The sequence below is a fragment of the Delphinapterus leucas genome, chromosome 1, assembly GCF_059928025.1.
Source record: "Delphinapterus leucas isolate spDelLeu-1000000601 "Yukka" chromosome 1, BTC_Dleu_Yukka2, whole genome shotgun sequence".
Taxonomy (NCBI): Eukaryota; Metazoa; Chordata; class Mammalia; order Artiodactyla; family Monodontidae; genus Delphinapterus; species Delphinapterus leucas.
The window spans coordinates 107225961-107238739 of record NC_143129.1 but is presented as its reverse complement, the minus strand read 5'-3'; the positions used below and the strand labels follow the sequence as shown (position 1 = coordinate 107238739).

General features: G+C 43.8%; 1 protein-coding gene across 6 annotated transcripts in view; it reads left to right on the top strand.

Annotated features, from left to right (window-relative positions):
- Positions 1–226: 226 nt before the first annotated feature.
- Positions 227–12779, top strand: part of SLC44A3 (solute carrier family 44 member 3) — a 91673-nt gene continuing 79120 nt past the window's right edge. The window contains exons 1-5 of one of the 6 annotated variants that reach the window (XM_089919223.1): positions 227–702; positions 1170–1277; positions 4861–5003; positions 7225–7361; positions 8294–8387. In XM_089919223.1, coding sequence (XP_089775349.1) covers positions 676–702; positions 1170–1277; positions 4861–5003; positions 7225–7361; positions 8294–8387 — 509 coding nt within the window. In that variant the 5' untranslated portion in view covers positions 227–675. Of the gene's footprint in view, positions 1089–1169; positions 5004–7224; positions 7362–8293; positions 8388–12779 lie in introns of all 6 variants that reach the window. The other 5 variants (XM_089919214.1, XM_030759844.2, XM_030759842.2 and 2 more) reach the window with 5 other exon arrangements.

The following is a 12779-nucleotide window of genomic DNA, read 5'->3' as shown; positions in this document are numbered from 1 at the left end:
GTCACGCGTTATGGGAGAGAGCCAGCAGCCCCTGGCCGCCATCCTGATGGAAAGAGGACCACCGCGAAAACTCCTCGAGTGTCGTAGCGGGGTTCAACTCCTAGCTCTACGGTTTTCTCGCTGTGTGTCCCTGAGCAAGTTACATGGCTGCTGTACGTGCCTCAGTTTCCCTCATATGTAGACTGGGGATAACGGTAGTTTCTCTCTTTTTGACTGTTTAATAATGTCTTAAAGCAGTTAAAACAGCATCAGGGGCAGGGTAAGGGCACTCACCTGTTAGCTATGTAGATGTAATTCAGCACCCCACCCAGGCCCGCCCTCTGGAAGGGTTTGTTGAGACTTTCGGCTTCCTGCTCACTGCGGTGGCCGCCGGCTCATTACGCCCCAGAGAGGACGCGCCCAGGGTCGTGGCGGGGCCAGCGGGGGCCTCGCGCTTCAGCGGGCGACACGGGCTTCCCGGGCGCCCCACCGCGCGGAGGTTGAGGCGGGCGGCCCGGGTGCTCACGGGGGCCGGGGGGCCCTCGGGGCAGCGCCAGGGGCGAAGTCCGTGGCGCTCGAAGGCGGCCGCGGGGCGGCGCTGCGCCCCTTCCCCCCGCTTGACTGCCGGGCCCCGTGCCGGCCCGCCGTGGGCTCTGCGTGGGCTCCCAGTGCGCGGCCCCTGGGGCGGAGCGCAGGATGCAGTGCCTCCGCGCCGAGCACCTGGTAAGGCCTGCACCTGGCCCCGGGGGAGGGACCGCGGGGGAAGGCTCGGGCCCCTCCAAGCACCTGCCCGCCCGGACGCTTCCGCCTCCCAGGATCCCCTCGGATCAATACCCACAGCCCCCCCCTCCCCCCGGCGCCGCCGCGTCCTGGGGGCACCTGGCAGGGAGGACCTCGGACCCCAGTCCTGGGGCGGAGGCGTGGGAGAGGCTGGCCGCCCAGCACCAACTTGGGGTCGCCTCTAGGGGCTCCTCCAGGTAAGGACTCGGCGACTGGGACCTTAACATCCGCTCTGCACAGGACAGGTGTTTCAAAGGCTCCATGAGAGCTTAAGGCGGCCACGTTTAAAAAAAAAAAAAAAGGAATGGATTATTCTGAGCAGTCTTCAAGTAAGTTTCGATTCATTTTCCAGGTTGAGACCTGTATGATTATCCTCTTTTCCTCAATACTCTTCCTTCTTTTTCTGGAAGGTTTCCACGGAGACAACCCCCAGGCAAAGACAGTGGCGACCTCAGATTTATAGGAAATGCACAGATAAGGCCTGGTTGTTCCTGTTCTTTCTCTTTTGGGCTGGTTTGGTAAGTGTGAGCGCCTGGCAGGGAAGAGACCAGAGTATGTGTGTGTGTCCTGAGATAGCTGTGCCCCAAATGTAAATAGCGTCCCCAGGGCCTTTCCTGGGGAGAAGGCTCCGGGTGGTACGAGGTTAAAGTTTGTGCTTCAGGGAGCGATCTATCTGCCAGTACCGCAGGGTAAACAGCAGTTCTCCGAAATTCCTGTCAGGTGTCTCAACCTCCTAGGCTCCGTAAATTGGAGAGGCTGGCTTATTGCTGTCAGTGACGTTCTAATGCGAGACTCCATTAGGAAATGAGAACCACCGTTTAAAGTGGCATTGTTATTTAATAGGCCAATATGTGGTCTCTTGTTATCCCAGCTCACTGAGGGGAAGTTCTTTTACCATCTCATCTCAGCCCCCCAAATATTGATAAAATGTTCCTCTAACAAAGGGAAATCCAGTGTAAGCCTAGAAATATCAATAAATTCTTCTTACTTTAGCTGAGTGTAATGCCCTCTCCATATGTTGTGTTTAGCAGCTAATAGGTAAACAAGCCTTTGCTATAAACCCTCTAGTTTGATAGGTAATGGGATTCCCCCTTCCTACTCTAGTTTCCAGGTGTGCCTCCTTGATGGTAGACCTCATGCTGTGCCATTTTTGTCCTGGGAGGGTCTCTTGGAAGCTGAATCTTGTAGCCTTTGTACTTATTTTAGAGTTGTAGTTAACAGCAGAAAAAAGCTCACTCAACTTCTTCAAAGAGTATGTTCATGAAAGCATCCATTCCAGACTGAGCCGTGCTATTTGCTGGATGGTAAATGATCAATCTATAAAGCTGGACAGTAGCTATCACATAATTACCTCTGTTGAAAGGAAACAAATTTGAATAAACCCTAAAATATATTTGTTCTTCTTTCCAAGTAAGAAAGGCATTTATTCAGTTGTTGACTTACCGACTGGTTTCTAACAGGCAGATGGGTAACAGGCACAATGGAAGGTTGGTCCTTAAAGGCATAATTGAATGTTCTGTGTTGCTTCTATTATGACCCTTGGAGCTCTTCTCTAGGAGCTGCGAGAAACTGTACCTACAACACCTCCACCTAAACTTGCCCACAGATGCTGGTATTTCTCTCTGGATCTGCTATTGTATAAATGCAGGGAGCAGCTGTTCTGCCAGTACCTGGCAGCCTTGAACCTGGGCTGTTAATGATCTTCCCTGGCCCCTCTACAATTCAAACCTAGTGCAGCACTACCAAACGTTCAACCAACGGCTTTCTGAGGAGAGGATTTGTAGATGGCCCATCACAGCCTGAAGAATTAAGAACCATCTGAGAGGTGGTACAGAGCTAGAAGCTGCTTTAAATTTATATGTTCTTTGCAAAATAAATCTGAAATGCCCACATTCTCTTTACTATATTAAATTTGAATAATGATAGTTCTTCCTTAGGTGACTAGCTTTTAGTATCTTTGCAACATTTTTTTAACCACAGCCAAGATAGCAAGGAGTGTTTTTTCTGCCTCTCTGCTGTTCGGCTTTCTGGTCGGTCTTGTGACATCCTGACCAGTGACAAGGCACATGCGGGATGGGATTATTGATGGTGCTACCCTGAGTTAGGGCTAGACGAAGGAGGTTTGGGGTGAGGGGCCAGAATTACAAGCAGGGACAGTCTATTATAAACAGAAAGAGTGCCAGCCTTTCTTTATATGTGCGTAAGACACAGAACAGAACGGCTCAAATCCTGGACCATCTCTGCCTCTACTACCTCTCCAGTGTCCTCTCCCACCTTGCCTTTTCTTACTCATCTTTCAAGACTGCTTTTTCCAGATCTCCCCCAGTACAGTTGACAGTGACCTCCTTGATAACCCACTATAACTGCTATACACGCCTACTCTTTGGAATTGCAATTGTGTGTTTGAAATTGGAAAAAACTTTTGATGATTTAAAGTAGTAGTAGTATGACAGGGACTCAGGATTACCCAAATCTGTTCCCCCCAGAAACCCCCCCCCAAAAAAACCCTTCTACTCCTCCCCACAAGCTTCCCAAGGGGGACATTAACATAAAGAATGCTGATAAATGGGAAATATCACTTCATTATTAGATCTCTGGTGAGCCGGGCAAAAGCCCAGGACTCCTTTCCTCCCTCTAAGTCCAAAACCAATCAGGATCTGACCACACTCCAGAAGGAAGGGCAGGAAGGGAACACCCGGGGGCTGGGTCAGCCCATCACGTCAGCCACATGGGCCCACGGTCACACCCAGAACCACAGCCTCAGAGTAAAGGGTAAGGGGTCTGTCCGCCGGCAGGGGTGACCCACTCGTCCTGCAGTTTGACCTCAAGACTGAGGAGGTGCTGGCAGAGTAGGAGGGACAGAGAGCCTCCTTCCCCAGGAAGCCAGCTGTTTATAAGCCCTGAGCCCTGCCTGTCTTCTAGGCCGAATTCCTCGGGGGCAGGGGCTCGGTTGTGTTTGTTTCTATGTCCCTCAGCAACAGTCTCTAGCACACACTGGGCACTTTAAGACTGTTATTTTGATTCCTAAATTAGTAATGAATGTAGAGTATCTGAAACATATTTGACTTTGGGACAATGTACCTTTGGAACATATGGTACCAGTGCTATAGATTCCAAGTATTAAATGGTATTCTACGCATTGTAGATTGAGAAACTTACAACACTAAGCTTATGTTATGGGAAGATACAGACTCAATCCGAGTAGAGGGCCCGTCAATGCATATTAAGGGAACAGTCGTTTGAGCTGAATATTTTAAATAGTCCACATTCATTCCGGAATTGGACAAAAGTGACTACAGATTTCATGATGTTCTTGTCCAGCAGAATTCCTGAGATTCTTTATCTTGTGTTTTTTTGTTTTTTTTTTTCTGTGGTACAGGGGCCTCTCACTGTTGTGGCCTCTCCCGTTGCGGAGCACAGGCTCCGGACGCGCAGGCTCAGCGGCCATGGCGCATGGGCCCAGCAGCTCCGCGGCATGTGGGATCTTCCCGGACCGGGGCACGAACCCCTGTCCCCTGCATCGGCAGGCGGACTCTCAACCACTGTGCCACCAGGGAAGCCCTATCTTGTGTATTTTTAAGGACTTACTCCAAAACACCATTTTCTCACTTGTTATGGACAGAGAGTTAGAATCCCCTAAATACAAGACAAAAAGAAAAGTTGAGGGAGGTGGAAGGAAGGAAGGTTTGGACGGATGGATAGAACCTCAGGGAAGGCAGCATAGCCTTGCTTATGACCTTAGATAAAACAAGAACCTCAAGTGGAAAAAAATTGAATTGTCCTGGTGAACATAGGCCAAGAAGAAAAAAATGACAGACTCTTGGAGAAGAAGGTGAGAAGCACAAACTGGTGAGAAAATAGAGAGGAATCTGCTTCAGTGTTTTAGAATGTTCTCCCTCCCTAACCTGGTAAAGCACGTACTAGAGGAGCAGCGCGCTAACTGCTCTGATTCGCTGGTATTACTGATGAAGGAGGAAAGTGCAGTGATGCTGGGGAGATTCGTTTCCACCCGGTTCCATTTTATATCAACATCCAAGGATGTGGGGGACCGGTTTCCAGCCCTTGGCCAGGCTCTCATGGCGGCTACTTGGGTTTTGCCAGGTGTTCATCATGGGCTACTCAGTGACGGCTGGGGCCACAGGAAGACTCCTCTTCGGCTACGACAGCTTTGGCAACGTGTGTGGCAAGAAGAACTCCCCAGTAGAAGGGGCCCCTCTTTCGGGGCAGGACATGACCCTAAAAAAGTAAGTTTTCAAGTAAGTCCCCAACCTACAGAGGGGCTAGATTTCAAAACTTTGTATAAATTAGTCGTTTGAGCCTGGAAACTGTTTTCCCACTCAAAACTCTGTCCGCCCAACTCATGAGAGGGAGACGTGTGTGGTAGTAAGGACACAGGTTTTAGAGTCAGCCAGCCCTAAATTGAAATTGGGCAGAGTACTTAACCTCTCTGAGCTGAGTTTTCATCTTTTTAAACTGGTTATTAGACCCACCTCACAAGATTGTTTTAAGGATCCACTGAGACACTGCATGAGCTAAGGCTTAATAAATGTTAGTTGTCACTATTATTATCCATAATGTATCACAATCATGTTACTAATTATACACCATCCACAGTATTGTTTCTGTGTGGAAATACCTGAATCCCACCTGGGAATGCTGGGGACCTGTGTCCCACTCCCTCCCCACCCTACACTCTCAGCTATGGCACTCTAAGCTTTGGTGTCTCACTTTTCTCCCACCAACTCCAACACAGAAACAAAAAGGGGAGAGAAGAGACAGGAATCCCTGAGGGGAGAGAAATCCCTGGCCATGATTTTCTAAGATGGATACAGCCTTGTGATAATTTCAAGACTTGATAATCAAAAGCAGCTCCTAGGAAAGAAATCTTAAAGGTCTAGATAGGTCCTGAGTATAAGTTTGGAATCATCAAATACAAATCTCCGACCAGGCCTCCTCTACCCCTGAATTTGCTCTTGAGGAGGGGGGCTTTGCACTGCTGAACATGGACTGCCTGAGGGGCATTTCTCCCTGCACTTGTGGGTGTCACTCACAAAGAAGACAGGAGAGGAAGGGGCTCCCCAGATGCACCTGTGCTCCTGTTTAGACATTGTATTCATAATGCAATGCTGGGAAATAGTCATCCTCTTTGAAATGAAAAGTACATATTTTATTATTCTCAATAGCCCAAAGGTAGAAGCAACCAAGTGTCCATCAGCAGGTGAATAAATGAACAAAATGTGTATATATATATATATATATATATATATATATATATATATATACTGGGATATTGTTCAGCCTTATAAAGGAAAGCAATTGTGACACATGTAACAACATAGATGAATCTTGAGGATATTATGCTAAGTGAAATAAGTCAGTCACAAAAAGATATTTTATGATTCCACTTATATGAGATATCTAGAGTAATCACATTCATAGAGACAGAAAGTAGAATGGTGGTTGCCAGGGTTTGGGAGTGATGAATTATTATTAAATGGGTGCAGAGTTTCAGTTTTGCAAAATGAAAAGAGTTCTGGGTGGTAGTGATTGCCACACAGCAATGTGAATGTTCTTAATGCCACTGCACACATAAAAGCTTTAAGATGGTAAAATTTTGTGTGTATTTTACTACAATTTTTTAAAATTAATAAGTAGAATAAAGTACGTATTTATCATACACCAAGGAAATCTCTTCTCCCATCTCCTGTTACACCACCCACCGTTCTCCCAACCCCAGTTGGAGGAAAAAGAAGCTTCTGGCACCCCTTCTCCAGTCCCTCCCCTGGAGGACTGCCTACAGGGCTCTTGGTCTGACATTCCTCTGATCTCAGCAACCGGGTTAAGTGTAGGGCATGGGCCTGAGAGCTGCCACTGCCAACCAGCATGTGACCCTGTTAATGTCAACAACCAGTTTTGTTCTTGTGCCCAGTGGCTGCAGCAGGAAGGGTCTCATGAGTTTCCTGTCTCAAACTGGGAGGCAGGGGGAGGGGTAAGCCTTTAATTCACAGCCTCGGTCTCCTCCTCTCCACTTCTCACTTCCCTGGGTTCAGCTATTCTCTGAGGTATAATTGAACACTCTTGGGTGCAAATATGCTTTCTGTGGACTTCATGAGTAGTTCATGCACTGGCCTCACCTAGCAAACCAGGGACAGTTTAATCAGTCCTTTCCCTTCCTCAGTGACTTGTTCGGAGAACTCCCTAGTGTTAATCAACATCCCAGAAAATGCTGAATCTGGAAAAGGGAAGTTTTGTTAACATTTGAATATGGTTGCCAAGCTGCACAACTCCATAGATGAACCCAGGTAGGCATAATACATGTTAAATTACGTGGAAGTATTTGATGATGAAAATTTGCCTTAATTATTCCCACATTTGATAGCGTGTGGATATTTTTAAGTCCCACAATCAAACTCAATGACAGGAAATGCTCTACGACATTCTTCTCCTGTTTCATTTGTCTCCTAGACACGTGTTTTTCATGAATTCCTGCAACCTGGAAGTCAAGGATGTGAGGTTCAGTTCCACCATTCTCTGTGTGTCCAGCTGTCCTGAAGAGCAGCTTAATACCCTGGAAGAGGTCCAGCTCTTTGCAAACACTACTGGTAGGTACCGAGGGATGGGGTCACTCTTCCTTCTGAGGCTGGGGACCACAGCAGGGTAACCTGTGCAGACCTAGATAACTTGCCCTGCCCTGGCTTTCCCTGCAAAACTGGAAATTGTCCTTCCTGTGGGTGCCCCTCCTTGTGTAGAAAGGGCCATAAACGTTTCCTCCTGAGCTGTTCAGTTTCATTCAGGTTTATCTGGAATTCATCTGAAACCCTAGCTGTCCTCTGCTAACTGCCAGGGACTGGTCTGCCGTAGAGAGCGGGGAGGAGACAGCAGACATTTAGGGCCCAAAGGCGAGGTCAGATGGAGGTCAGAGAGCTCTGTGCGCTTGGCACATCCAGTCCTAGAGAGGCACCCACAGGCTTTGGGTTGAATTGCCGACAGGTATGTTCTTTCATTAAGATGTTCGGGCCATGGATAGTTTCACTGACCAGTGGGATAGCCTTAAGCTGTTCCAAAAGCATTTGTGTAACTTGCTCTGAGCCTGCTTTTCAGATTTATATTTTAAGCGTTAAACAAGCAAAGGAAAGTAAAAAGAAATTCGAGACAACCCACTGCAAATTTCATCTGCTTGTGAAATGGGGTGCCAGAGTTTTAAAAACTGTTTGCAAGCCTGGGTTAAAAATATGAAGCCTATATAATAATTCATCTTCCTATCGTTTTAGTACCTATCGTATAACTTTCAGTTTTGAATTTGGCATTTTGGAGAGAGAAAAAGAGAGGACCTAGCTCAGTCTCAGTTTTGATGCTGATTCTTTTTGTCTTAGGTCACCCAGAGACCTGTTTTCTAAACCTGAGTGATTTATTCTGTTTTTTTTTTTTTTTTTTTCCCAGTTTGGTAAAATGACTATGGTTTCCTTACTGGCTCCCCTAGAAAGATAAGCACAACGTAGGAAGGTGGTACAGTCTGTGTGTCTTCTGCTTCCAGGGTCCTTCCTGTGTGTTTATAGTTTGAATTCCTTCAACTACACCCAGAATCCAAATGCAGACTCGCTGTGCCCCAGGCTACCAGTTCCTCCAAGGTAAAAGCTTCTATACGTTTTCCTTATCCATTAACAAAAGTTATTGGGTACTTGGTGGGAGGCTGTTACTCTTCTGGGTATCACAGAAAGCAGCCCAAAGGAGATATCCAGTAGAGCCCCTGCCTGCAGGGAGCTTATGGTTTACATAAGGCCAGGGATAAACAAGGAGGGGCTATTTGCAATATACATATTGGCTTAGGACAATGGATTAGAAACCAGGCTAAATAAGGAGAAAACTCAACAAACAGTAAAAATACACGTAGTCTTCAAATGACAACCTTGGAGCTAGCAAAATGTACTATATGAATTATTACCAAATGAATGATTTTTTTAAAGTAGTTGGTGTGTTTTTTCTACTCCAGCTGTTTATTACAAAGTAGAAATTATTTACTTTTGCTTTTTTATTGCAACCAGACATTGTTAGTTTTTTTTTAGCTCTAGATTTCTCCATAAGAAACAGGCCTTGGTGGGCAAGGCCAAATGAGTCCACACCTTTCTTCTCAATGAGAATAGAAAACAGGTCCTTCTCAAGAACACCACTCAGTGAACTGCTTTCAGCGTCTTATTCATCCCAATCAACTAGGGCAGCACTTGGCACAGAGGAGGTCCCCTATAATTAAAGTTGTAATGGTGAAACAGTAGTTGCTCTGCCACGGTAAATGGCTCACATGTGAGCCATTGAGAAGACTAAGGGGAAAAATGCAATTCATATTCATTGCCACCATCAGGATGCTGAGATGTACTGAAGGAGGACTTGGGTTTATTTTGCATTACCATTCTTTTGAAAATTGTACATATGTTTACAGTGAATGAGACCTCTGTGCACAATCCCTTCAAGATAATGACAGTTTAAGTAGAACCAAGGCATCATGCCAGCCCCCTGCTATGGTGTTCATCAAACTCGTGACTGGGATTCACAGTAAGACATGTAGTACATTACAACCCCAGTATACATAGCTTCATGCATACTTCTGTATATGGAACAGAAATAAAAGTCTCACAAAACAAGACTTCCCCTTACTGCATATGATTCACACTAATAGTTTCTATTCTATTTCACTTTTTTAAAAAGTAATCTATTTCATAATCTTCTAACAGGCTGCAAATGCAGCTTGAAAAATGCTGAGATAGCAGGTGCTAAAAAATGAGATTTTAACAGAATAGGAGGAAGAATATAGTTAACCATCCTTGTGCCCTTCTTTTCTAAAATAAATGCTTTGTGTTATAAGTAATTGAAAGAGGGGAGAATTATTTCCAGAGGAGAATACCATATCATTTTACTATAATATCTTATTTTTTTAATTCTGATTTTTGTTAGATGTCATAAACATGTCTCAATGAAACATAACTAAATCCAGGGGAAAAAAACCAAAAATGTTGTAGTAACTTGAAAGAAAATTATTTAGCAGGCAGAGAGAAGTTTTTTTGACTTTATGCCCTTTGACCAACATCTCCCCTTTTCCCTCCCTCCCCTGTGGTGACTACCATTCTGTTCTCTGCCTCTGTGAGATTAACTATTTTAGATTCCACATATAAGTAACGTAGTGCAGTGTTTGTCTTTTGAGAAGGATTTTTTAAAGAACACTATTTGTAAGTGGACCTGCAGAAGGAATTGAAAGAGAATAGAATTTTTAAGGCTGTAATTTAACCAGAGTTGGATAGACTCTCCTCTTACTGTAAATGGGATGGTAACTGTAATTCCATGGGAAGCTTATATCTTGATATTGATGATGATAACAACAAACATCTATTGAGCTCTGATACGTGCCAGGTACTTTTCTAAGCTCTTTACATGTATTAATTTACTTGGACCTCATAAAACCTCTGTGTTGTGGATATCGTTTCAACCCTATTTTATAGCTGAGAAAGCTGATGCAGAGGTAGGTTAAGGTTGCACAGGTGGAAGAGCTGGCATTCAAACCCAAACAGCGTCCATATTTGTTCCTATAACCCAAAACAAACAGTCAAGACTTCGTTGGTTTTATTTTGCCTGGCAAATGGCCTCCTTAGGCTCACACCAAGCTTGGGAGGGCGGGGCGGGGGCGCCGGGAGGATGGTCCTGTACACTGTGTCCTCGGGGCACCATCTTTTCTACCGCTCAAGCCGATCCTACGCCTTTCACCCCTTAAATGCAGACCTTTCCAACACTAACTTTTCAAGTGAAGACAAAACTGCTGATTGGCTTTTCTTGGATGGAGTTAGGGAGATAGAAATAGGCTCGAGGGCTCCATTTCCTTTTCCTACACAAGCAAGTGGTTGTTTTAAGATGGAAATTATCATATTTATCATGGAAGAGCGGTGCCAAGAGTGAAAAGCTTGAGAACATGAGAAGTGTGGCTATACTGCCAAAGCACATTTTCTAAATACCTCTTTTTGACTAAGCCAATTGTTTCTTCTCTCTGGGTTGGTCACGTGAGGTATAACATACCCTTTTAGAGCAATGACTGAGTATCAAGAAGATTTGTGTACCTAGGAATGAGCTTCTAAGAGCAGTGAAAAAATACTGCAGAAGATAACAAGCAAGCATATCTTTTTCCTTTTGGTGTCCAGTGTAATATTTGTATTTTGAGTCCCCCATATATTTAAAATGTAAAAGGCTTGGGCTTTTCCCTCCAGTAAATTCTAGCCTCTCACCTTGGTGCCTGTGCATGTCACTGCATTGTTTGCTTGAATAAATTCCATATAGAGAGTCACCTAAATATACAGTCAGCTCTCCAAATTACTTCCAGCATATCTGAGTGGCTTTGCTGGTGGGGAGAGGAAAAGCAGAAGTGGGGAAGAAATCACAGTTTGTAGCCAAGAGACACACCCCCTGCCCCAGCTAATGAGGTACTCCATAGGCAGCTACCTGGTCAGCCACCTACCAGCTAGCTGGTCACTAGGGGTGACCCACACTTTACATGCCTCTCTCCATCACTCTCTGGGGTAAGATGGGTCATTCTTTACCAGTACAGGGAAGTTAAATGCCTAAAAAGCACCATGTTTAACAAACTATGTTGACAAAATTAAGCTCTTAGGGAAAATTATGTTTGGGGGAATATAAAATGACATTGAATCTATATATCTGACCTTATTTTTCAGAAACACTAAATGAAAGTTCAGAAAACATTTTCTTTCAAAACAATTCAGATTCTTTGGTATTAAGACTGTTTAGTAAAAGCAAAGAAAAAGAAAATAGAGGTTTAGAAGTTGGAAAGCAGGAGGTAAAATTATTACTCTGTAGGTGGTAAGAAAATTAACTGAAAAGCTACAAATGACAAGAAACTTTGGTGGCAGGGAACAAGATAAATATACTGAAATCTGTAGCATTCATATGTTTTTTGAAAGGACTCTTTTTACCACAGCAAGAAAAAACACCTACAAAAACACAAAAGTGCCTAGAAATAAATTTAACAAGAAATATACAAGAGCCACAGGAAGAAAACTTTCATATATTCCTGAGCTACAAAGAAAGCTTGAACAAATCAGAAGACAGAAATTGTTCTTGACAGTATGACTCAACATTATAAAAATGTTACTTCTCCCTACATTATTAAGATGTTATGTCTGTCTAAGTTGAGCAATAGGTTTATCATGATTAAAATAAAAATAATAGCAGGATTTTTTCAGTAGCTAGATAAGCTGATGTAAGTTTGCAAGGAAAAAAGTTTCTTAAATGGCCAAGAAAAATCTGAAAAAGAAAAACAATGAAGGAAAACCAGCCCTTCCAGTTTTTAAAACAATCTTTAATAATTAAAATGCTGGGTACTAGTTCATATGTAGAAAGATCAGTGAAAGATATTATATAATCCAGGAATAGACCCAAATTCTTACAAGAATTTAGTAAATGATAAAAAAAAAAAAAAAGACACCTCAAATCAGTGACAAAAAGATGGACTGTTCAACATGTAGGTTGGGACAGCTGGGTAGGCATCCAGAGGGAAGAGCTGGATCTACACCTCGTGGCTTATATGGATAAATTCCAAATGGGTTAAAGATTTTAACTTATAAAGTGAAACCAGGAAGTACTAGAAGGCATGGGAGAATTCTCTTATAGCCTGGAAGTAAGGAAGGCTTCTAACCATGACTTAAAACTCAGGAGGCATAAAATTAAAAATGCATTGACTACATTAAAAACAAATATTTCTGCATGACAAAACACTAGAAGTAAAATTAACAGGCAAATAAATTGCTATTCATATAAAAAAGATTAATCTCTAATTTATGAAAGACCTTACTAGTCAACTTTTAAAAGACCAATATCTCAATATAAAAATGAAAAAAGAATGTGAATAGGTGCTGCAGAGAAAAAGCACAGTATTTTTTAAAGATACTAAAAAAGAATGAACCTCCCTCACGATAGGGTAAATTCCGTTTAAGACTCTAATGTTTTCACCCCATAGCCTGGCAACA